The sequence below is a fragment of the Amaranthus tricolor genome, chromosome 3 (genome assembly GCF_026212465.1).
Source record: "Amaranthus tricolor cultivar Red isolate AtriRed21 chromosome 3, ASM2621246v1, whole genome shotgun sequence".
NCBI lineage: Eukaryota > Viridiplantae > Streptophyta > Magnoliopsida > Caryophyllales > Amaranthaceae > Amaranthus > Amaranthus tricolor.
This window is the reverse complement of record NC_080049.1, coordinates 28,684,687-28,709,355: the sequence shown is the minus strand read 5'-3', so window position 1 is coordinate 28,709,355 and position 24,669 is coordinate 28,684,687. Positions and strand designations below refer to the sequence as shown.

At 29.6% G+C, this 24,669-nt stretch overlaps 1 protein-coding gene across 2 annotated transcripts; it reads left to right on the top strand.

Moving 5' to 3' along the window:
* The first annotated feature begins 3,611 nt into the window (after nt 1-3,611).
* On the top strand, nt 3,612-13,051 carry LOC130807429 (phosphate transporter PHO1 homolog 1-like). 2 transcript variants are annotated; one of them, XM_057672634.1, is made up of 14 exons: nt 3,612-4,173; nt 4,801-5,098; nt 5,279-5,582; nt 5,712-5,760; nt 6,133-6,204; nt 7,122-7,251; nt 9,529-9,652; nt 9,751-10,000; nt 10,183-10,287; nt 10,684-10,728; nt 10,939-11,091; nt 11,415-11,693; nt 12,154-12,290; nt 12,397-13,051. In XM_057672634.1, the coding sequence occupies exons 1-14, from the start codon at nt 3,946-3,948 to the stop codon at nt 12,491-12,493; spliced, it is 2,271 nt and encodes a 756-aa protein (XP_057528617.1). In that variant the 5' UTR covers nt 3,612-3,945; the 3' UTR covers nt 12,494-13,051. The 2 variants fall into 2 exon arrangements, with proteins under 2 accessions (XP_057528617.1, XP_057528618.1); XM_057672635.1 differs by lacking the exon at nt 10,183-10,287 and having other exon boundaries at nt 3,641-4,173; nt 12,397-12,555.
* The last annotated feature ends 11,618 nt before the right edge of the window (nt 13,052-24,669 follow it).

Here is a 24,669-nt window from a genome sequence, read left to right as displayed (position 1 = left end):
AATAATAATAAATAATAATAATAATAATAATAATAATAATGATACATCATTTAGCCTCGCTTATTAAGTGAGAATAGTTTTCAACACCTATAAGCGTGGCTACAAGAACTACTAGACATTCTTATAAGTGTGACAATGAGCAATTCTTGCCACGCTTACTAAGACGTGCCTAAAATTTACCCGCACAAGCACATACCTCGCTTTTTTAAGCGTGGCTAAATCCATCAGCCTTACATATAAGCGTGCCTAAATGCATTTTTAAGCGTAGGTAGCTGCAACTTTTTTTGTAGTGTTTTAATATTATTTATACAATTTAAATGTTTTCGCTATTTCTTAATCTTTTTCTAATACACAATTGTTGTAATTTCTTGAGTATGAAGGGAGTAATTTTGAGGTGGCTTACTTTGAAATTAGAACCTTTTAAGTCTCATCAAAATGTTTCCGTCTCACTTACGATTTTGTCACTATATCCAAAATCAGTGAAATTTAGTCCCTAATAAGCACACTAAAATTTATTTTTAAAGGGAGATGAAGCAAGAGATGGTAGTCTTCTCATCATCATCATTATATTCAGTGTATTCCGTTCATAAAAATTATAAACAGCGTGTCCTTAATGAGTGAGTTCATCTATTGGCTTTCTTAAGCTTGCGTTTGGCTTTTTGGGGTGATCAACCACCACGATTATACACGCATATGCCTTTTTTTGCTGCCCTTTGACGTTAGGTTGGTCTATGGTATAATGGTATTATGCCCTTTTTATTCTTATAGCTACTCATTGCCACAAATTCAAAAAATGGATCATTGTATTCAAATTCCCTTTCATAATGTCTGGTTACTAGCTAGATACCCCATCCTTCTCCAAGAAATTGCCGCAATTGCTATATATCATGTTCTCTCTATGGAGAGAATTAGATATCGATATGACATGTATGTAACTCCTTTTATCCCGGATTCTGCTATTCAGCGAAATTTATTGGATATCTTTATTTCCATGTTATCAGATACATTATTTTTAATTTTAATTCTCGTTTCGTTCTAATTTATTTTTCCATTTTTCGTAATGAAAAATTTTACAAAGTTTATTCATTAAGAATCTTTCTATTTTCAAAAGGACATCACTTATTTACATTTTTAACCCATAAAAGTTACTCAATCTTTCATATTAATACCCTCCGTCATTCTAACTCCTTCCTCTTCTTATTACACTCCTTTAATCCTTATGATTTCATAAAAAAAATTATACTCAATTAAAAAGCGTTTTTCCTCATTATTACTTAATTTCCTTGACTCCTCTTATTTTAAGTGGAAGCAACATAAGAGAATAAAGGGATATATATCTTTAGTTATGTATAACTTGAAAACTATAAAAGTTGATATTATATAAATATGCATTGAGACAATCAAATAAATTTTATTTGATCGTGTTTTTTCTTATAATAAAAAGTAAAATAGTGTCTTGTTGCAGTTCAAATAAGTACGGTAAAGTCATGTATTTAATATACATCTAATTTTTTTCTTCTCTCGGCTTATCATGTATTTAATTCATCAGTGGATCTTTCTCGAGTTGAGAGACTCTTTGACTACACTCTCCTTTATGGTATGAGTTGTCGCTTTCCTTCCCTCTCTAGACCCTGATCATAGTCCTATGAGTAATAATGAGTGAGGTACACTGAAAATAATGGTGACGATGTTCTTTCTTTCTTTAATCAAATACCTTACTTCTCCGTTTTTTTGAGTTTGCTATTAAGAGTTATAATTCTCTTACAATACATTATATTTAGTAGCAAATTCTAAATTCGCTATTAAGAGTAATATTTTTCCTTAAAAAAGATAAATTCAATGAAACAAATAAATTACTGGCAAATTTTGGAATGTACTTATGTCCCTAGTTTACAATTACTATATTAGGAGCCATTTTTTATACTTTATCTCAATTCTTAAAGCTTAAAAGGTGCTTAAGTTTTATTAAAATCCAAACATTGTTCAATTTTTATACTTGGATGTTTCTATACATTATTATTATTTATATATCATATTATCATAATAGGAGATGACATCACCTTAGCTCATGGTTCCCGATAAAGGCCTTTTGTGGTATGTTGACAAAATTTTGTTACTTTGTGTATTTGTTTATTAGTTATTTATCTAACTAGTTATTGCTTATTAGTGACTAACTTGTATTTTTGATGCAAAATTCAAATAGGAAAACTTATCGTAATTAAATAATGTAAATTTTTATTAATTTTTTAATAATAATATTAATTTTTTTTATTAATTATGAATAGTAATACTAATTTAGAGGTGATTGTTTAGAATAATACTAACTTTTGAATGATAAAACCCACCCATAAACACTAATAATATATAAAAAGTCATACATGATGATACCTTTATATATATATATATATATATATATATATATATATATATATATATATATATATATATATATATATATATATATATATATATTAGGAGTTGGAAATTCATTGTAGTTGGAGAATACGATTAAAAAAGGGATGGTCGAAACAACACGTAGATGAGATAAGATTATAGTACAGTAATAAGTGAGACTATTGTTAAAAAATAAAATAGTAGAAAATAATTGTGGCAAACTAAAATAGAAATGGTGCAATTTCATAGGTATAAAGGGAGCAACATCTTATTATATCACATATCATCAAATAATTGATTTAAAATTGTAAGTAATTACTCAAACACTATAAAAGTGATCATTTTAAAACTGTAAGTGATCACTTTTAAGGTATAAGTAATCACTTTAAATTTTTAATATAATAAATATATATTAAATCAGCCTAATAAAAATAATTTTATCTTGAAATCATGTCATTTGAGGATTTGCAATTTTTGAGGGAGGTAGGCAAAGCTATTTTTCAGAATATCGTTCACAGGAATTAGCATGAGATTTGTGTAGTTTCACATGTATAAAACAAGTTACATGAGAGGGTTAATTAATTACTTGACGTCCAATAACTAATTTGTTTCTTGTGATTAATCATATTTTATTGGATCTTCTCATCATGCTTGATTACTTGCCCAATTTCTATCCTAAATTGAGATGGTTTGGCAATTTTAGTTTTTATTAAATTAGTTAGTTAATCCTAATTGTTTAAGCATTATTGTTATTTCTAGGTAATTTTGATTTTAAAACCAAATTAATTAGAAGAGAAAAAAGTTTTAATTGAGTAAAGGATAAAGAAGGGTTCCTACAAGCGAAATGAAAAATCAATGATTTATATAAATGGTGAGAATTAAATCATTATCACAAGGGTGAAAGGGAAAGTCTTCAACCACTAAACTAAATAATTCTCATAGTAATCAAGTTTCATTTTCATTAATTGCATTTAGATTAGAATTCATAAATTAATAATAAATTTTCCAAATATCAAATAAAATTATTTTAAATTGTAACAACACAACATCTCCAATCCAAATTATGACAAAAAAAAAAGGGGGAAATAAAATTGAAAGTAACTTTTAAGAAATCAAATACAAGACATGCAAGAGGTAACTTTTAACTATGCAAGAAATAATATTGAAATAAGGAGGGTCCCATACACCCAATAAATGCACCTTTAGTTGGGCAAAATCTCAATATAAGAAGCATACATATGATAGCAATGCATGCTCCAAAAACAAGAGATCACCATATAGCTTAGCTCTTGCTCTTCTTGTGGTGGGCATGCCCATTTTTCAAATCAATCTTGCCCACATTTCTTTGTTATTCTTTCTCTTTTACCTTGCTCTTATAATCAAGCAAGTGGAAGAAAGAACATAGAATTGCTATCTTAGAATGTGCTTTTAAAGAATCATTTTTCTTCATCTCCTACTCCATATATACTTCCAATTCATGCCTTCTTTACAAATTTCACACTACTCATTTGTACTCTCTTCTTCACCTTATTAACAAAATCGACTCAAAAAATGGTTAAGTTCTCTAAAGAGTACGAGTCACAACTCGTGCCCGAGTGGAGAGAAGCATTTTTAGATTACTGCCAATTGAAATATGAGCTTAACAAAATTAAGCTCTTAAACTCTAACAATAATTCTTCAAAGAAACAAAACAATAGAATTTTTGGGTGTTCTTTTATTTCTTCCCTAGAGAAAATCTCTTTAATTGGCCGGAAACGTACTGATCATGCCGTTATTCATGTACTTCCTTTACTTTTTTTCCTTCTTAATTTTCAATTTTTTTTGTGCTCAATTTACAAGACACAAGGAGGGCTAGCAATGGCCCCGCCCCGCAGCCCACCCTCGCAGCCTTTTTTATTAAGTTTGGCTCATATAATTTTTTTTTTATTATATACTAATACTAGTATATTATAACTATTAGAGTGATAGTCTAAAATTACACCTATTAGCTAGTTTTTAGTTAAGTTAATTTATTAATACGGTATCAAAAATCAACATGATAAAATGTCATAAATTCAAATCTAGTCCACTCTTTATTATTTCAAGTGGAATATGATGATTAATAAATAGGTGTTGCATTCACGTTTCTAGCCCAATAGACTTTCATATAAAAAGACGTGATAAAATAATATAATAAATTCAAAAGCTATAACTAATAGCTAGAGCAAGCTTTTGGTTGATTTATTTTATTCACGTAGAGTAATAAAAATTTGATATAGTAAAGTATCTTTAGTATGGTATGATTTAGCAACAATAATCTAATAATAATTTTGCTTCATATATTTTAGTCCCCTTTTTAACTATAATTTTTTTTAGCTTCGCCCCGTAAAAAAACTAATGGTTTGAATTAAAAAATATGATTTATAGGTGCATAAGAAGCTAGCATCTTCATTAAGCAAGGGAGACGTGTATGAGACACAACTTTTAGAGCAATTGGCAGATATTGAAGCTGCAAGTGAATTCTTTGCTTGTTTGGATCACCAACTTAATAAAGTGAACCAGTTTTATAGGATTAAAGAAAAAGAATTTATTGAAAAAGGAAATTCAGCAATAAAGCAGCTTAATTATTGGATTGAAGCTAGAAATCTTCTTAACAAAAATAAAGAACATGCATCTCAGCATTCTATTGATGAAGATTCCTCTATTTCAACTTATTTCTCATCTGGTAGGTATTAAAGTATATAACATTTTTTTTTTAAATGAAACTGTACCATACATATTGCGCCTATATATATATATATATATATATAATAGTTAATGAATATAAAATTTAATTGTCTCTTCTAATTGACTCCATTTTAATTAGGATTAGCTTAATTTTATTCTTGATGATTTTTGATAACAGAGTTAGAGTTATGTGAAAAGCCCAAGAAAAGTGAAAGTGAAGAAGAAGATCAGACTAAAGAATCTCCAAAATCTAAAACTAGGGTTTTTAACTGCCATGGTAAAAACATAGCCATGAATATTCCATTAACAACTCCAACTCAAGCTATATCAGCAATAAGTTCCTTGATTTGGGAAGATATAATTGGAAATAATTCTTCAAGAGGATTTCATACTAAAAAAGGAAACCTTCATCATGCAAGAAAAATGATTAAAGGTGCTTTTGTAGAGTTGTATAAGGGTTTAAATTACCTTAAAACGTACAGGTATGTTTAATTTACTTAATTTGATCATGTTAAACATGTTTTACTTATCACATGGAAGTTGTTCTATGCTAAATTATTTGGCATTGTATACCATGAAACTAATTTCTTGTGGGTTATCATCTTTTGTAGGAACTTAAACATGCTTGCCTTTGTTAAAATTTTGAAAAAGTTTGACAAAGTAAGTCATTTATTATTGAAAAAATTAACATTAATAATTCAATTTTTTATTATTCGCTGTGAATAATCTCATCTTTAAATAATTTAATTTAATATTTGCTCACAACATACCGTATTAGTAATAATAGGATATGATGCCAGCAAACTAAGACAAGTGTTAAATTATTCAACTAAGGGTATACATTGGATTTTAGAAAACAATCAACTCACAGCAGATGGATAAAAAATTGAATTATTCATGTCAAATTTTTCCTTTATTAATATATATGTTGCTTTTTCTAACATTTGTTTTGTAGATTTTTTTCATAAATTAAAGTATTTTGTTACTTATTTTCAAATATCTTGGGATTAATTGTTTATGATTATAACCCAGGTCACCAATAAAGAAGTGCTACCGATTTATTTGAGAGTAGTGGAAAGCTCTTATTTTAACACCTCTGACTTGGTAAATGTCCTATTCTGAAAAAAAAATTACTTTTATATTCCGTTTAACTATTTTAGAAATTAAATTTTTATAAAAATATAAATTAGTGATAGTTGATGAATTATGATTAATTTTCTCTTTTGATATATTTATCCCAATCTCATACTTAATTTTAGGAAAGGAAGGGAATTGTGGAGCTAACATGAAACAAGCAATCAAATCATGCACTCAAAAAAAAAAGCATGAAAAATATAATTGGTCTTAGGTCTAGTAGGCTATCCATTGTTTTGTCTCCGCGTAAAATTAATTGAACATAATCTCTACTGTTGGTTTTATATGAGACTGTCTCACCACAAAACAGATCTATATGATTAGTTAATTTTTTTATTTGATCAATTTAAATTCTAAATAATTACTTTAACACATTAAATATATATATATATAAATAAGCTTAATATAAATAGTCTAATCACGAGACTGTCTCATTTAAGGATTTGTATTTTTTTATAAAATATTACTTTTAGTAGCAATTTCAAGTAAGACAGATAAGTATATGATTAGGTGCAACAAATAACCCAAACTATGTGAAAGGACAATTGCAAGTGGAAATCTAGCTTCATGGTGAAACACCACAAAAGTTCATTATGCCTAAGATTTTTGTACAACAAAAAGATACGTTTGTCTAACAATGCAAACAGATACTGAAATAATTAATATATCACTCTTGTCAACTGTTATTATTGTTGAATTTGGTTTTGAAATAACTCATTTTGCATGTAAGAATCCATTAACATTAGGATGGGAATTAGGAATAAATTGTCCCTTACTCATCTACCCAATTGGTTTAATATTTATTTTACATGCTTGGATTGTACGTAAATACTTTGTTTAATAAATTGTGCAACATACAATTCATCTAACATGCAAAATTTTAATAGGTGATGCGATTATCAGATGAAGTTGAAGAGCTATTCGTGAAGCATTTTGCTGAGGATAATAAGAGGATGGGCATGAAATACCTTAAACCAAATCATCACAAAGAGTCTCATGTAATAACCTTTTTTATAGGTAAATCAACTACATTTAACTCCATTATTTGTATTTCTATATGTTTTTTCGTTAGAAAATTGACTGAGAGAAGAAAAAAATAGGCTTAAATCTAACTCAAATATATGTTTTAGCCAATAAAGATCTTTCTATAAAACTACCCACAAAGATAATATTTGAAACTCTTAAATAACATAAATCTAACCTCTTTTGACCCATCTTGTATAATGGTAACTTGGAAACTGATTATCTCATCGTTTATTTCATTATTGATAATAATATTAATTTAGTAGTATATACTTACTAAATAAGCATCAAATATTTTTGTACGAGACAAGACAAACATACTTTACAAACGGCTTAATAGTAAATATAATACTCTCTTCGATTCATATTTGTTCATATTTGATGTTCTCGTTCTTGAAAATTAAGAAAAGTAAAATCTTTCAAATGGTGGAGTTAATATTTTAATAAATAATTAAGTTAAGGGAGAAAAAGTAAGGACCATAAGCATTAAAAAATATAAAATCTAGTAGAAATAAATATAGGGTCCACAAATATTATAAAATGTTAAAATAAAATTAGTCAAAAATATTAAAATTAAAGTGACTATGGCTAGTTGTATTCGATAATGTGATATAAATAGAAAAAGATTTTAGGTGAACCACAAATGCAACAGCCTAAAATAGAAAATGAGAATATCAAATAGGAACAGAGAAAATGAAATTATATATATATATATATATATATATGAACTTATTTTTGACTGTGAAACATGTCTCTTATAAAAGTAGCTAATTAGACAAAGTGGGGCCAATAGAGCACTAAGATCACAAGGGCCATACATGGGCCAACTTTTATGGGTGGGATAGTAAAGGAAAAGATAGCTTATATTGTTGTTTAATATCAAGCCTGAAATACAAACAAACAAAAAAAAAAACAGCAAAAAAAAAAAGGGCCAATAAACACCACATAGTATGACAACGTTAAATGTTTTTTTGATGCTATAGCAATAGCATGCTCTATTGCTCATTTTGGTGGTCTATGCTTTGCATGTTAGACTTCCACTATACTTTGTAATTCCCTTTGACGGAATTCCAAAATCTTTTTGATAAGACAATTGGCTTGGAATACTTATTATTGTATAGTAGATAGTATATAATAATTTAAGTTATCAAGATTTGATGGGTTAATAATAAAATAAGACAGAAAAATAAGAAATATGTAAATGAAATAAAAAGAAAATTAAGTTGTGTGAGTGATAATAAAAGCAGACAAAAAATTTTAGCAAAATGAAGATTAAGGACGAAAGGAGTTTTAATCCTACACTGGTCAACTAGTACTCGATTTTAAGAAACAAGATTCAAAGGAAATCAAAAAGGAGGGTAAAAGACATTCATATATGAATTTATTGAGGGGTCTGAGAGTGTCCAGACCCCACCATAAATTATAAATTATATGAATTTTCATAAAAAATATTGAAAATAATGTTGAATATCTTAAGTAAATATGTCATGGTATATCTTTTTTTCTCTAATTATTATACTCTGTTGTTTCTTTTTGTTTTTCACTTTATAATATTTTAATTTAAGAGAGATAAATTTAAATAAGGTTTTTAAGCGATATAGAAGATAAAATATTAATGTGAGATTTTGTAGATTCATTTCGATATAAAGTTTTGATTACACATTTTTTAAAATTATAATATGTATATAAAGATACTGAGACTTGAAGTTTGCTCTAAAAACTTCATAAAAAGTAAAGAGGATAAATAATAAGAAACAAAAGGAATAATGAATTTTAAGGACTCTCTATAATTAAATTCCTGAGTTTGCTAATGGTAAAACAGTAGTTTCTTGGCTACAAATTTATACTTCAAGGGTTTGATATTATGAGATGAAAAGCTTAAAATTAACAATAATTAAAATTGATTCGTAATTAAACAAAGCATGAATTATTGTTTCTTTCTTCATTTTCTTTGTTGGCTTTCCAAATTAGAAACTATTTGAATACGAGAAAATAGGTGTTGATTTTTCGAAGACAATTTTCATAGTACACTTGAATATAATCCATTAAAAACAATACCTTATATTTTCGCAAATAGAAAATCCTAATCAATCATTGTGATTGGTAATTCACCATAAAAGATCAAAGACATATTAATAAAATAAACAAAACACAAAAAGATAAATTACAAATTAAAAAATATCACCCTATTAAATCCCTCCACATGGGTGTAATTTACCAAATTGGCAAATAACAGTTATTAACGTAAAGTTGCTCTTTTGCAAAATACAGGTCTTTTTGCAGGGTGTTTTATAGCACTAGTAGCTGGTTATGCAATCATGGCTCACTTACTAAAAATATACACCAAAGCATCTTCTGATTCAGTTTACATGGAAACTGTATATCCTGTCCTAAGGCAAGACTTACTCTCATAAACAAAATCCATCCATATATACATTTAATTTTTGATCTAAAAAATACTGAAAATGTAAATATTCTTGAATGGTTTTCCAGTATGTTCAGCTTGTTCTTCCTGCACATCTTCTTGTATGGATGCAATATCTTCACCTGGAAAAAATGGCACATAAATTACAGCTTCATCTTGGAGTTAACACCAACAAAAGAGCTTAAATACAGAGAAGTATTTTTGATATGTGCAGCCTCAATGACTACTATTATTGGGGTTTTGTTCATTCATTTATCCCTTCTTGCCAAAGGCTATTCTTCCACTCTTGCTCACACTATTCCGGGCTTCCTTTTATTGGTAATTTCTTAGACCCTATTAGTCTTATTTAACTACTCTATCCATCTCCCTGAAATTGCTACACGACACCTGAAACATCTTCTCATTTCGATTTGTGTAAAATGTAGCAAATTCAAAAGGCAGAGAGTGTGTATTACCAAGTTATTACCAATTAATTACAACCATTTTGTTTTTGTTGATAGTTCTTCCTTCTGGTGCTGTTCTGTCCCTTCAATATTTTGTACCGATCAAGTCGATACCGATTCCTTCAAGTCATAAGGAATATTATTTTTTCACCTTTTTATAAGGTACTAACTCATCTTATTCTGAGGCTTCAACCGTAAGTTTTAGTTTTTGGTTGAAACGCCAAAACGTATATATAGAGTATAACTTCAACCAGTAACTTAAGTTTTTGGTTGAAGCCCCAAGATATTATTATATATTCTATCATTGCCCCTTTACATAAAGTTTTTGGACTAGATGTGTAGATGTTGTACAGTCTCCTTATATCTGATGATAAACTATAACTTTTTGTCACATTTACTAGTGAATTCTGATATCATGGCAGAAGTACAACCCAATTAAAAGTTTTAAGCTGATGATTGAAAGTAGAATTGATTGTTTTTTTTGTCTTGTGGATAATAGAGCCTAAAAAGCATACTGAATCGTTTTTTGGGTGTTTGATGTGGGTCATTACTTTGCAGGTTGTTATGCTAGACTTTTTCATTGCTGACCAACTTTGTAGCCAGGTAATCATCAAAATCAACAGCCATACTAAATTACTTGAACAAAAGTTTAAAACAATAATTGAACTATATCATACTTACAACTGATAGTAATATTTCCCGCACAATATGTTACAATCAGTTGCAAGTATAGCAGAATTTACAATCAGTTGTAAGTTAATATATGCTTAATAGTGTCAAATGACTAAAACGTAACTTTTTAACTCTTAATAGGTGCCTTTGCTCAGAAATCTAGAGTATTTAGCTTGTTACTACATAACCGGAAGTTACAGAACGCAGGATTATGGCTATTGTGATAGGACTACATACTATAGAGACCTTGCATATGCTGTTTCCTTTTTACCATACTACTGGAGAGCGATGCAGGTAATCCATTACCGCAATGCTAAAAATTAGGCGGGGTTTTGGAGTCAAATGTATGCATACTTACCCTTATTAGTGTACGCATACATCCAACTCCCAAACCTCGTCTAGGTGGGACCCACTTAGAGCAATGCAAGTAATCGATTTCATTACCAAATGTCATTATATGGCTCTCACCTATGCAGGGTTTGAGGGTCTGATGTACGCGGTCCATCCGACTCCTCAAAACCCGCCTAGGTGGGAGCCACTTAGAGCTATGCAGGTAATGCTCAACAAATTTTAGAATTCTGAAAAGAATCTGATGAGCAGTAAATGAAATTTTACAGTGTGCAAGGAGATGGATTGATGAAGGGGAGATCACCCACTTAGTAAATTTGGGTAAATATGTATCAGCCATGCTAGCAGCAGGAGCAAAACTGGCATATGAAAAAGAGAAGACAACAGGATATTTATTCCTTGTAGTAGCCTTGTCAAGTGGTGCTACTGTGTACCAATTATATTGGGACTATGTTATGGATTGGGGATTACTACAAGTTCATTCCAAAAATCCTTGGTTAAGGAATGAATTAATGCTACGCAACAAGTTCATTTACTATTTTTCCATGGTATACCATTTTTTCCTTTTTTTTTCGTACAGGGTAAACTGAGGAAGGGAAGGGCTTGGGAAGAGAGCAATGAAAATTGAACCCAGGTTCCTCTTGGAAAAATCGATACATACTTCAATTTAGACAAGACTCAATTCTACCATCTTAATAATTTCTTTCCAATTCTTCTTTGTGTTTCTCTAGTTAATCGGTTCCCTTAAAAACCAACCCATTTGTGAGGATTTCTCTTAGATCTAGCTTAAAAAACATTAGTTGATCTATTGTAGAGAAAAATTGGATAACCTTCAACAAAAATTGTTGTATGAGACGTTCTCACAGAGAAAAGTGTCTCATATACGAGTTAAATAGCTCATCTCATATATATGTTATGAGGATATAGACTCTCTATTCGAGGTTGTCTCACTAAAAGACAGTCTCTCATAAGAGTAGCTCAATTTACTAACATTGTAAAAATTTGCAGGTAATGAACCTGATCTTAAGGCTGGCTTGGCTACAGACAGTGCTACACCCCAATTTCGGGAATATAGATAGCAGAGTGATAGGGCTATTTTTAGCAGCTTTAGAAGTAATCAGAAGAGGACAATGGAACTTCTATAGGTAATTTTTTACATGATTACTAATTATTTGTCACTGAATCATAAATTTGCGAACATTCCAAATACTAACAGAGTATATATAATAAAATGTTGCAATCTTATTTCAGATTAGAGAATGAGCATCTAAATAATGCAGGCAAGTTTCGTGCAGTGAAGCAAGTTCCACTTCCCTTCCATGAAGTGGATGAAGATGTATTAAAATAAATGGAATACAATCCTAAATTTATGGAATATAATCCTTTTGTGTCCCTTGATCATCAAGTATATTCCTAGGACCAAATTATTCATACCTGTGCATGAGAACGATTCGTCGAATCAATTGAGTTCATGTGGTTGCCATGTACAAGTACCATTGTCCATTAGATTCTTTTTCAGGTGGCTTTGACAAACATTCTTATTCTGAAAATGAGATCCAATACTTTTTCAGTTTAAAGATATTAGATGCAAAAACTGATCCAAAATGATATATTCTTGGTTTCATATTGCAACAACTTACACTGTAATTTGCATCAAAATCTTCATGTTTATGTTCAGAGTTGTACGAAATAGATCCAACCTGAAACCAACTGAACACCCGAATGTACACCTCCAACCAAAAGTGTTCAGATTTTAGTAGTGACGGGACAAATCTACATATGTATGTTTATTATTCCATTTTAATGGTAAAACACCAATGGATGCTGACTGGTACCAAGAACAGGTTTTCAAGGACTTTACAGCTAAGCTAAGTCTATCTCAGTTCTCAAAACATGTATGGAAATAGGAGAGTATGTTTTCCCTAGAATCCAGAAACATCTCAATTGTTCACAAAATCTCATGAAGTTGATATAAAACAGATATACAGAAACAAGCTCAATCCTGAGAAACTGATTCCCTAAAACAAGCAAATGAGTAAACCATTTGAAAGGCCTAATGACCCAACCTGCTAACTACAGCTGCTAACAACTTGTGACGTATGTTCGGGAACATTCAAATGTGTACTACCACCAAAAAAGGCACCTCCTGAAGCTGAATTAATCTGTAACACACCAGAAAAGGATGAAGCACCCACATCGACAACATCCTCATTTTGACTTCAAGAGGTCTCCAGGAGGGATGGATCCTCATTCCTCCCATCACCATTTGTTTCATCTGCCTCATCTCTAGAAATCCATGTTTCACCAGCAGATCCACTTGGAGAGCTCCATTGAAGCCGAAAAATGCCAGCAACAATATTCAACAAAACCTATCTGTCCTTTAGCAAAAATGCTCTCATTATTTGGCCCTTCCAATGATTCCCGTTCTGAGCCTACTGGAACTAAGTAATCTGTGCCATCAGCCATTGGATCTGAGGATCCCTTTACATACCCTATTGATGAACGCTTTGAATCTAGTTTCTGTATCCTTTTCTTCTCAGACTCAGGACAAGAAACCCCGGACACATGGTCTGAACCTTTCTTTTGTATGTCTGTCTTGTCAGTATCTGCTTGAGTTGGCCTTCCAACATGTGTATCCTGTCTTGACGCTTCAAATCTGGTTTTCGCAATTTCTTCTCAGAACTAGTCTCACAAGTTGATGCTTCATGGCTCATCTGCTTGAAAAATTCACCAATAACCAGATTTGATGATTCCTGGCTTCCTGCATTTGTACATCAGAAACTAGCATGCCCTCTGGAGAATACTTTTAACTGGTCTTGAGTAGGCTGTCATCGTGTTCGCCATATAATGACGGAGTCCTTTCAGAATAATCTGAGTGTACTACTGGGGCCAATATCAATTGTCCCTCCCGCCTCAGGTAATTGGGACCTTCTGTCAACGTGTTCATACCCTGGAGATGAAATTGATAGTTGCCAGCTCTTTATCTTCCCCACTAAATTGCTTAACCCCAGTCTGAGATATTAACAGTACTGAAGGTTGGCTCAGAATGACTTCTCCAGAAATTTGTCCCGTAAAAGACCCTGATAACTCCATACGAGCAAAATATTTTGTTAATTAAATCCACCTGTGTTTCTGTACTAATTCCTCTATTGTTCTTAACTTTTATTTTGAACATGCTTGCTTGTTGTATCCCTCTTATCGGAAACAGATTGACTATTGATCTCAATATTGAAAGAATGAACTTGCGAATCACCTATCTCAGTATGAGACACTTTTCTGGATTCAATATCCTTAGTTGCTTAGCCAACTGATTCCTCATGCAACCTCTTTACTTCCTCAGCTGCACTAAGTGAAGTTCTACTTTCCTCCAAGAACTTCATTGGAGATTCTGATTGTTGTTCTGACCCAGTACTTTGCTTATAACTAGCAGCAGTCTCGATGATAGCACTGTTATAAAGAGATTTTGTCCTTGTGTCCCCTTGATCAGTTTTCAGGTAGATTTAATCATGCTTCCTAATCTCCTCCTTGGCTGAATTTACTGAAATTTGAAGTGAACATGAACTTTCTTCCATTAAATGTCTACTATCAAACTGGCTACTGCAGAAGTTCTGGACTTTTCCACAAAATCATTGCTTCTGATTTATGTTCTACCCTTTACGTGCATATCATCCGCACGTATTCGTCTCGTATGAGACCGTCTCACCATGAGACAAGCCCATATAACTAGGCCATTTTTCCAATTGATCACTTTAAAATTGTAAGTGATCACTTTAACACACATGAGACAGCCCAATAGAGATGGTTTCACCATGAGACCATCTCATTTTAGAATTTGTGTTTTCTCTTTGCACTATCTTGTCTAGTCACCATGTGAGTTTGTTCTAGTTTTTTGCTCTCCGCAACTGAAATATGAAGTGAACTTTAACCTTTTTCATTCCCCTATGTCTTTTTGACACACTTTCAGCATTTATGTTCAGTTTATAATCAGCACTCGCTGATCGCCCAGGATGTTGTTGAAAGTCTGATTGTCTTTTCTCTTCTCTACTTCTACCACATGTTTTGCAGTAGTCACATCCTGTTTCCTGAACCAACTTATCATCCATCTTTGAATCTTCCTCCCAGTTAAATCTTCTCAGCAGCAGAACTAATTTCTATATTGATAACTATTATTTTGTGTCAATTGTTCATGCTGACGGTTAGATTTATAGTATTTACTAACAGTATTGTCTATTTCATTCCATAAACTTGACTGCTCAGTTTCATAATTATACTGCTTTCTTAAACTTGAATCAATTATAGAACTGCTTTCTCTAGCCTCAGATAACTGAGACTGCCTACTCATTCCTCAATTTACCTTCCTCAAACTCCTCAATAACCTTCTTCTCTAGCATCTTTCTCCAACCTCACTGGATAGAGCCACCAATTATGTGATCATCACAACATCTACTACTTCTAAACCCCTGATCGTTCTCATCTCTATCTCCAAGTGTTACTTAGTTTCTTCTCTAATTAATACGCCTCCGTTTTTTTCCCACTCCTTCTCATCGCTAGAAGAGGACTCTCCAACAGATTGCAACCGCATCTCTCAAAAGATTCTTCTTTCTTCTTTTTTTCTTATAACTTTCTTCCCTTAATTGAACCCTGCCCAACTCCAATCAACAACTCTTCATTTCACTTTCCCAATTATACCCACAATCCAGATTATACTTCCCATCCCTTAACTTCTCAATGACAACATTTTGCTACCTAACAACTTCCCCTTCTTGAGGAAATCCCCCTAACTGTCACACACCCCTCAATGATTTCCTCACTCAGCAAACTTAGCATAGCCTCAGCATCATCAAATGCATTAACTCCATAATCACGCTTAGGCTTATCAATCCTACCCTTAATAAACCTATTCACATCAATGCCCTTCTCTATAAAATAAAACCCGTCTCTACAGCTATTTGTGTCAACTCTATCATGCTTAACACAGCATGAATCATAACAACAACAATGACCCACATGATAAATTAACAACCTGTGAAAGGAGAGGCACGCTCCCTCGCCTCGCCAAAGATCACAACTTATAATTTAAGTGGGTGTTTATGATGTGTGTTAGTCTTAGAAACTAAATATGCAAGTAATGATAGAGTTGACACAAATAGCTGTAGAGAGTAGAGCATAAGCAATAGCCAAAAACGAGGCAAAATGTTTGCTGGAGCCAGTGCTTGTCCGGCCAAAGGAGTGCTAGTTTGAGCACAGGGGACTGGCTGCAGCTGTCTTCATTGTTGCTTACAACGTGTCCCATGGTCCCCTTTTGGTCCCCTCACACTCTTTGCACTTGTTCTCCATCAACCAATCCCAAAGGTGTACTATGTTCTCTTCTAACCTACACTAGCATACTTGATCAATTCTCTTAATCATGTCCTAATTACTTGGTATCCTGTCAATGGAGCCTAAAATGAATCTCCTTGATGGAGGACACCAAATCAAATTGGACTGTCTAAACCCATGTGAAAAGTTGGGTTCGTGATCAATTCTCTTAATCATGTCCTAATTACTTGGTATCCTGTCAATTGAGCCTAAAATGAATCTCCTTGACGGAGGACACCGAATCAAATTGGACTGTCTAAACCCATATGAAAAATAGGGTTTGTGGGCAGTATCAATTTAGGCGTACAAGAATAAATGCAAGAACAATAAGTTGATGGACATATTTGATTAGAGTAATAAGTAACCATTGCAAGTAAAGTAGGCTGTTTTTAGTGAAATCATTGAGTTTTGATTAGTTTTTGGAGCTGAATTTCACAAACATCAAGAGAAAGGAGAAATGAGAATCGGTACCCGTAACTCGATAAGAGAAACATAGCAGGAGGATTACTCATTCTCAGGGTTTTGTGAAGATGAACTAGGCTGAAACGGAATCCATTTGGGTTTCCCATTCGCATCGATGAAATCCAATGTTTTGAGACCGACAGAAACAATGATGTTATCTCATTTTTTTTGTTTCTCCTTCCATACTTCCACTTTTTCATCAAACAATCATAATTAATAAAGGTAATTTATAAATTACTAGAAACACAAAACAAATACCAATGAATTAAACAAAATAAAAAAAAAAGTTAAAATCGCAAAAACTCTATCCTATCAAATTACATAACGGTAATTTGTAAATATTACAAATCACTGTTATGTAATTAGACTACGTAACTCTTCTACTCTTAAATCCGAAATTGTTTCGTTGTTATTAAAGCATAGTCGGGTTCATGCTCAGTTTCATGTTCGAGATATATATGAAGTATATATAATCATGAGTTTGTCTTGTACAAATTTGGTGCATATTTGAATTAGGTCTTTGGAGCAACTATCTTATATTAATTAAGACCAATAGCTTAATTGATTCAATTATAATTTTTTACAACACACGATTATTAATTGATCAATTTAAGGTCATAATTGATACCAAAGTCAGATTGGTTTCTTATATAAGTTATAATTAATCACTTATATATAATTGATCCCTTTAAGGTCTGAATTGATCACTTTAACATCAAAAAATTAAACAACTTACGATAATTATTGATTCATCTAAAATTATAAACTTGCAAGTAGAAATTGATCACTTTTACTTTAATGTTAAAATTGATCAATTTTAAGTTAAAATTATTATTTTTTTAATTGATTTCTTTTAAAAATTATAACTGATCATTTATATATAATTGATTAATCTAATTTCGAAATTGAAGACTTTAAAATAATTGATCTATTTAAGGTTGTAAACTTGTAAGTTTTAAGTATAAATTGATCACTTAAATGTCAAAATTGATCGTTTTTAGATCAATATTGAATTTTTTGTATTTTAATTTATTTTAATTGATTTGATCTATATAAAGTTTACTTTAAGCTCAAATTGATCACTTTAATGTCAAAATTAATATCTTTAAGGTTAAAATTGAAATTTTTATTTTTAATTTTTGGTTTTTGGACCATTTTTAGTTTTTACCTTTTTGGTTTTGGTTGACTCAATTGTACCGTCTAAATATGAAGCGGTCTCTCCCAAGTTTTGCAATTAAAATAGTGTGTAGTATATTAATGTGCACAAATTTTAAATTTAAGGAGTGTAATTAAGTGGAGTGTAGAGTGAGTATTGTGAACTTATGAATAGAAGATTATGAAAATATGTATACTAAAAAATTTTATGAACTAAGTTCATTTTAGACTTACGCATATATACATGGGGTAAAATTCATTGATTTAAATTATCCCATTTAATTAGTTGAATTGATAATCACAACCTTTACTAATCAGACCTTGACTTGATATATAATGATTAGGTCAATCTGATTTGAATCCGCTTAACTCGTTTTACGTATAGACGAATTTAGGACACTTGTAAAGTTTGTTTGACTTGTTTATTTGGAGTCAACCCTGCTTAATAGTGATATGTTTGGTTTACAAATTAAATAAATTATAAATCAAAGTACACACCTTAGAAACATACAAATAATTAGCTATTAGTTCAAATTAAAACTGGCAAATCATAAATCAAACTTTGCAAATGTCCACGGTGTAAATCTCAAAAAAAAAAATGTCCACGGTGTAAAATCTAACCTAGCAAATCGATATTTGAAAACTAATGTTTAATTACACCACATGGGAACTTTTTAGCAAGTATTTTCTTATAATAGTACTTAATTCTATTTATAAAGTAAAAAATACTTCGTTTTTATATGTTTTCTTAAATAAAATTTATAAATTTTAGTGTCGAATTTTAACTACGATTTTTCATCAATCTATAAGAAAAACTCATATTTATGTGAGATTTTATTTGATTCATTTCAATATGTACTTTCTAAATATCAACTTTATAGAATTTTAAAAAATTTACAATTGAAATTATTTGATTTTAAAGTTTGCATTGAAACCTGCGGAAAAAGTGAATGAAAAAAACATTTAAAAACAAAAAGAGTACTTATTATTTTTTATACCTAAGCTTGAATTAAATTCATACAAAACTTTCTCTTTAATGTGGGCTAATATTCTATATATATATATATATATGCCATTTAAATTTGATTTGGATTTGGATTCGGGATGTATTTACTAGCTAGAAAAATTCATAATATTAATTATATGTAGATTTAAAGGGTGTAAATGTGGAAATAATGATTGGTCAAAGATCAAATACTGAAAACGCCTTAATCCTTTTGCAGCCAGGTAGCCACCAAAAATTTCTTATATATTATGCTTTATTTTTTTTAAATTTTTTGTTGATTTTATAAAAGATCAAATATAATCATTGGTCGAAGAATTATACTTTGATATGATTCTCATATATCGAAAACGACCTTATGCAGCCAGGTTGCAACAAAAAATCTACCAATTGCCAACTTTTAACTTTTTTGGCAAATAATTGTTGGATGAAGTTGTGGACCAATGTTATTGACTTACTAACCAGTTAAAAGTATTAACTGATTTGGTTATTGTTAAGTTAATTATTATGAAAGTATTATGTAAAAATTATTAATTTGTTATTGGTTGTTGACTCTTTAATAGAGAAATAATTGGTAAAGAAAAATTAAAAGTCAATTAAAAAATTATTAATCAATTTATTTTTGGTTTGTATGATCAGAAAAAAAACAACTTGAATAATAATGTAAAATAATTTCAAATTAGCTCGAACAAGTATTTTGCACATGTGCTCGTTCAAGCAATTAAGATTAGATGCCATTAAAAAACAAAAATCTGAGAAAATAGTCCAATTACTAAAAAGTCAATTTATATATTTATTCACAATAAATGTTCAATTTGATTTAAATAGATATTAATTGTGAATTTTCTCATTAATAAAATGAAGCAAGTTGAAAATAAATAGTGATTTAAGTAGCAAATATGAATAAGTCTCATCGAAAATTGTGGATCAATCAATCATGCATCAATGTGGCATTGACTTATTTTACATCCAGTAATTTTTTTTTTTAAAGTTTTTCTAAAAATATTCATATTTTTACAAAGTATAAGTTTAGCTTAAGTGTAAGGTCAGATCTCACAATTTCCCTTCCTTTTAAAAAAATCATGATCATACAATTCTTTACGTGTTAATGTTAATTAAAACCCTTTAATTTCTATGAATTCAATTTTTCAATATTTTTATTTTAATTCGTTATTTTTAATTTACATCTTTTGATAATGATTCAAGACTATTTTTAATTTTATCCACATACATTATTTTTTTTTCTCGCTCTTAATCTTAATCATATAATTTAATAGTTTCCACCATATTTATAATTGTATAATTATGGGTTATTGCACTATTAATAGGGGAAGGTATCAAAAAAAAATTCTCAAATGAGACAGTCTCATGTTGAACCTTTCTATTAGAATGAACCAAGGAAAATTTATTGTCAAAATGTGATCACATACAATCAATTTTAACAATGTAAGTGATTGCTTTAAGATTGCAAATAACCACTTACATCATTAAAATGATCATTTTTTATAATATTAAGGTGATCACTTATAATTTTAAAGTAATCACTCACAAGTGATCACTTACATCATTAAAACAATTTTAAGGTGATCAGTTAAACAAATTTGCTAATTATATAACTTCGTTTCACGATGAAATCGAATCACTTTGCCAAAAAAAAAAAAGGTAATAGTGAGATTAAAAAACAAGTGGTAAAAATGAAGAATTAGTAAAAATAAAATAGGTGTCCCACATTGAGTGAACTTAAGCCGCGCCGTCATGGGTGGCAACACTTTGGATTTGTAGTTTAATTTAATGGAAAGGGTGAGATTAATCGTTCAATCTATTCCATGTCTTACGTAATCACTTGCGTTTTGATCTGGTAAAGAGGTTTATATTTTTCTTTTTTTAAAAATAAAATTAATTTAGATACTAGTATATCCGTACCAAAATACTTCTCATACAAGTATTTTTATACTGGTTGTTATTCAAGATTATTTTAAGTATTAGGGCTTATGTAAATAATCACGTAAAATTTTATTTGAATAATTTAATGGCGCATATTAACGATATTAAATTTACATAATTTTTAGGAATGCATAATTAAAGTTATAAATGATCAAAATAATATATTAAATTGTGTAATAAATTAGAATGTAGTAAATATAATGAAACAGATAAATATGAAACATACCCTTTTATCATACGAAATCAATGCTAAGTATATTTTTTGTGAATTAAGAAAAAAGAGGAAAGTGGTAAAGAAAAAAGTTTTATGGAAAAATTGTAGAAATGTGTGGATGAGGAGTTTATTTTGTATTGATTTAGTGCATTTAAAATAGTATGCAACGATTTTAGATCCAAGGAATGTGAGTTAGAATTTGTGATTAAGTAAAGTAGATAGTGATGAGTGTGGACTTTTGAATGATTTATTAATGGATGGTGGATAATAAAAATAGTACATTTGACTATTGCGAATAAAATGAAAAAGTAAGTTAAATATATAAAAGAGAATAAAAAAAGAGTATGGATGATTGTCAAAGACAAAAATAAAGTAAATTATATGGAACAAACTAAAAATAAAAATGAATTAAATTTCATGGCACAAAAAGAGCATATATCTAATTTTTATGATTGACTTAGAGCTTGATCAGTTCACTGTTCATCTAAATGAATTAGTTATAATGGTATATTGTAGTGGCGAAGTAAATAATTTTGAGATTCTATTTATTTTTTATAAATTTTTTAAATTAGGGCCCTTTATTAAAAAAAAGAGAAATTTTTTAAACTAAAATAAAAATTCAATACAATTTTAATTTTAAGTACTAGAATTAAATAAAAGCTCAACACCATTTCTAATTTTATTAATATTGATTTTATAAAATTAATTTAAATTAAGTAGTTAAAAATTAAACTTTCATCTCTAACGTAAAAATGGAAGAGAAAAAACAGTAATACATTCATGACTAATAATAATCATCACGTCTTGTATGAGACTGTCTCATGATGAAATGACCTCAAAACAAGAAGCCCATAAGCTAAAAGTGTCTATTATTGAGCTATTTAACCCAAATATGAGACATGTCTCACAGTGAGACCGTCTCATACAAGAATTTGTGAATAATAAAAAGAGTAAAAATTTAAAGAGTTGAAAAATTAAAAAACAAATTGTTGACAATTTTTTTAAATTAAGTTAGTGATAATTAATGTTTGATGAATGTATAAAAATTAAATGAGATAAGATAAAATATTTGAAAGTTAAAGAGTTACTTTAAAAAGATACCAAAAAGGAGAGAGAAAATGTAATTACTTGGATTTGAATATAGGAGAGAGAAAATATAATCACTTGGATTTGAATATATAAGTATATGACCATTGATATGTTAACTAAAACTCCTAATAGCTACTTTACTACAATAACATTATTTTAATATGATTTTTTAATATGAGGCTCTTTAAATTTGGCTAAATTTAGTTTAGTTTGATTCAACTGTCCTCTGTTACTCTCAAATTTACCTGTCGGTTTTTGTTCTCTGGCTTGTACACGTTCAGCATTATTATTATTGTTTTCATTTTTTAGTTGTTATTTTTACTTTACTTTATTTTATTTATTCGCATTTTATTTATTTTTATTTTATGTTTAAGGGTTACACTTGGGCGATAAGATGCAGACCTGCAGAGAGTTAGCTTCAGCCTCACTTGGCCCTAGCCGTTGAAGAAACTTTTTTTATTCTTTATCGAGTTGAGAAATTCTTTGGTCGCGCTCTCTTTTATAGATGAGTTGTCGTCGTCATTCCCTCCCCATACCTTGACCATGTACACTGAGTATGATGATGGTGTTCAAACTTTCATTCATTTTATTTAATTTAACTCCGTTCAACTCTATTTATTTTAATTAAATTCTAATTAATTCCATAAAAAAACATTTGAATTTATTTGAATTTAAGAAAGTACATTATTTAAAAAAAATAAAAAGGATGAGCATCTAATGATTCGTAGCAGAAATAGGTCAATGATGGAGCAAGTAAAATAGTAGCAGAAAGAAACAAAATAAGTGATTAGGTTAACAATAATACTTCTAGGTTGTTGTTGTCTATTCGGGGACTGGGATGTTATCAAATATCAATCTATCAGTATTATGACCAATTCAATGGCAAAAAAGTGTTTTGTCTTTCCAAAAGATTTTGCTATTAGAATTACGCCAATTTTTTATTAACATTTTCACTATTTGATTTCTAATTACAAACAAGTCATAATTTGTTTTAATTAGTTAATTTATTAAATTATAGTATCAGACGGTTTGACCGCACAATCTTCTTTATGTAATAAGTTAAAATTGTCCAATAAATTATTTTATCAATTACAACTCGATCCGTCATGAGGCAGTGCAAAAAATGTATAAATGAATTGAAAATATAAATCAAATTTAAATAGGAAAATCACAATAAAAAGGGTCATGATCAAATTAAAAATATAAATAACAAAATTTAATAAGATTTGCCCAAATTTTTTCATGATACTATAGGAATATACTTTTTCGGTTTTCTTATACTTGCTACATTTGACTTTTTATGCAATTCAATGTATTATTTTGATCATTTATATATCGAATTATGCACATCTAAAAATTATAAAAGGTTAATAAGTATTGATTAGACGAAACAAAATTCTACTTATCTGTATATTTTCTTATACATTAACTGAAGTATTAATAAACTTAAACGATAAATATCGTCAATTACTATAATATAACTGGTATTTGAAACGAAGGAAGTATAATTATAATACAATTACTCATATTCTGCCAAGTGCCAACGTACATTCATCTTCATCGCATGTGAAATAAGGCATGCTCAGTGACGTACGATTTTGACGCCAAGTAAAGATAATTAATAAACCCTCTTTCGAACCAATTAACATTACTTTTTATTTTGATACCTCTTTAATTTTATTAGGAGTACCTTTTATTTCATCAAAGGATAATTGCAAAGTACTATAAATTTAAATTTTAGGTATTTTACAAGTTATAGCTTTAATATTTTAGGCGGATTAAAACTACTAAAACATTAATATCTATAAAGCATTTAGGCCAAATTACAGTATTTTGACCACTTAATTTATAATTTCGACTACTAAAATGGTTAGAATTCCAGTGATTTGACCTAAACATTATAGACATTGATGATTTTGTAACTATAATTCGTAAAAAAACTCTATTAGGGTTGTAATTCGCGAAAAGTCTAAAATTTAAGGTTGTAAATGACAAATAATTCTTTATAAAAATATATCCATCTTGAGATGACCATATGATTACCCTATTTTTCTAAGTGATATTCTGAATATTATAAATTAGTATCACTTTAAAGTTTTAAGTGGTCACTTTAATATTATAAGTGATCACTTTAATTTAAAGTTATAAATGATTATTTTAAGAAATTAAATTTAAATAAACCAACCCATAGTGGAGATATTATCATCATAAAACTGTCCCATGTAAGAATTTATAATATTTCAAAAATAGTAGAAAAAATGAATGAAAACATGAAATAGAAAGTGCACCGAGTGTGTAG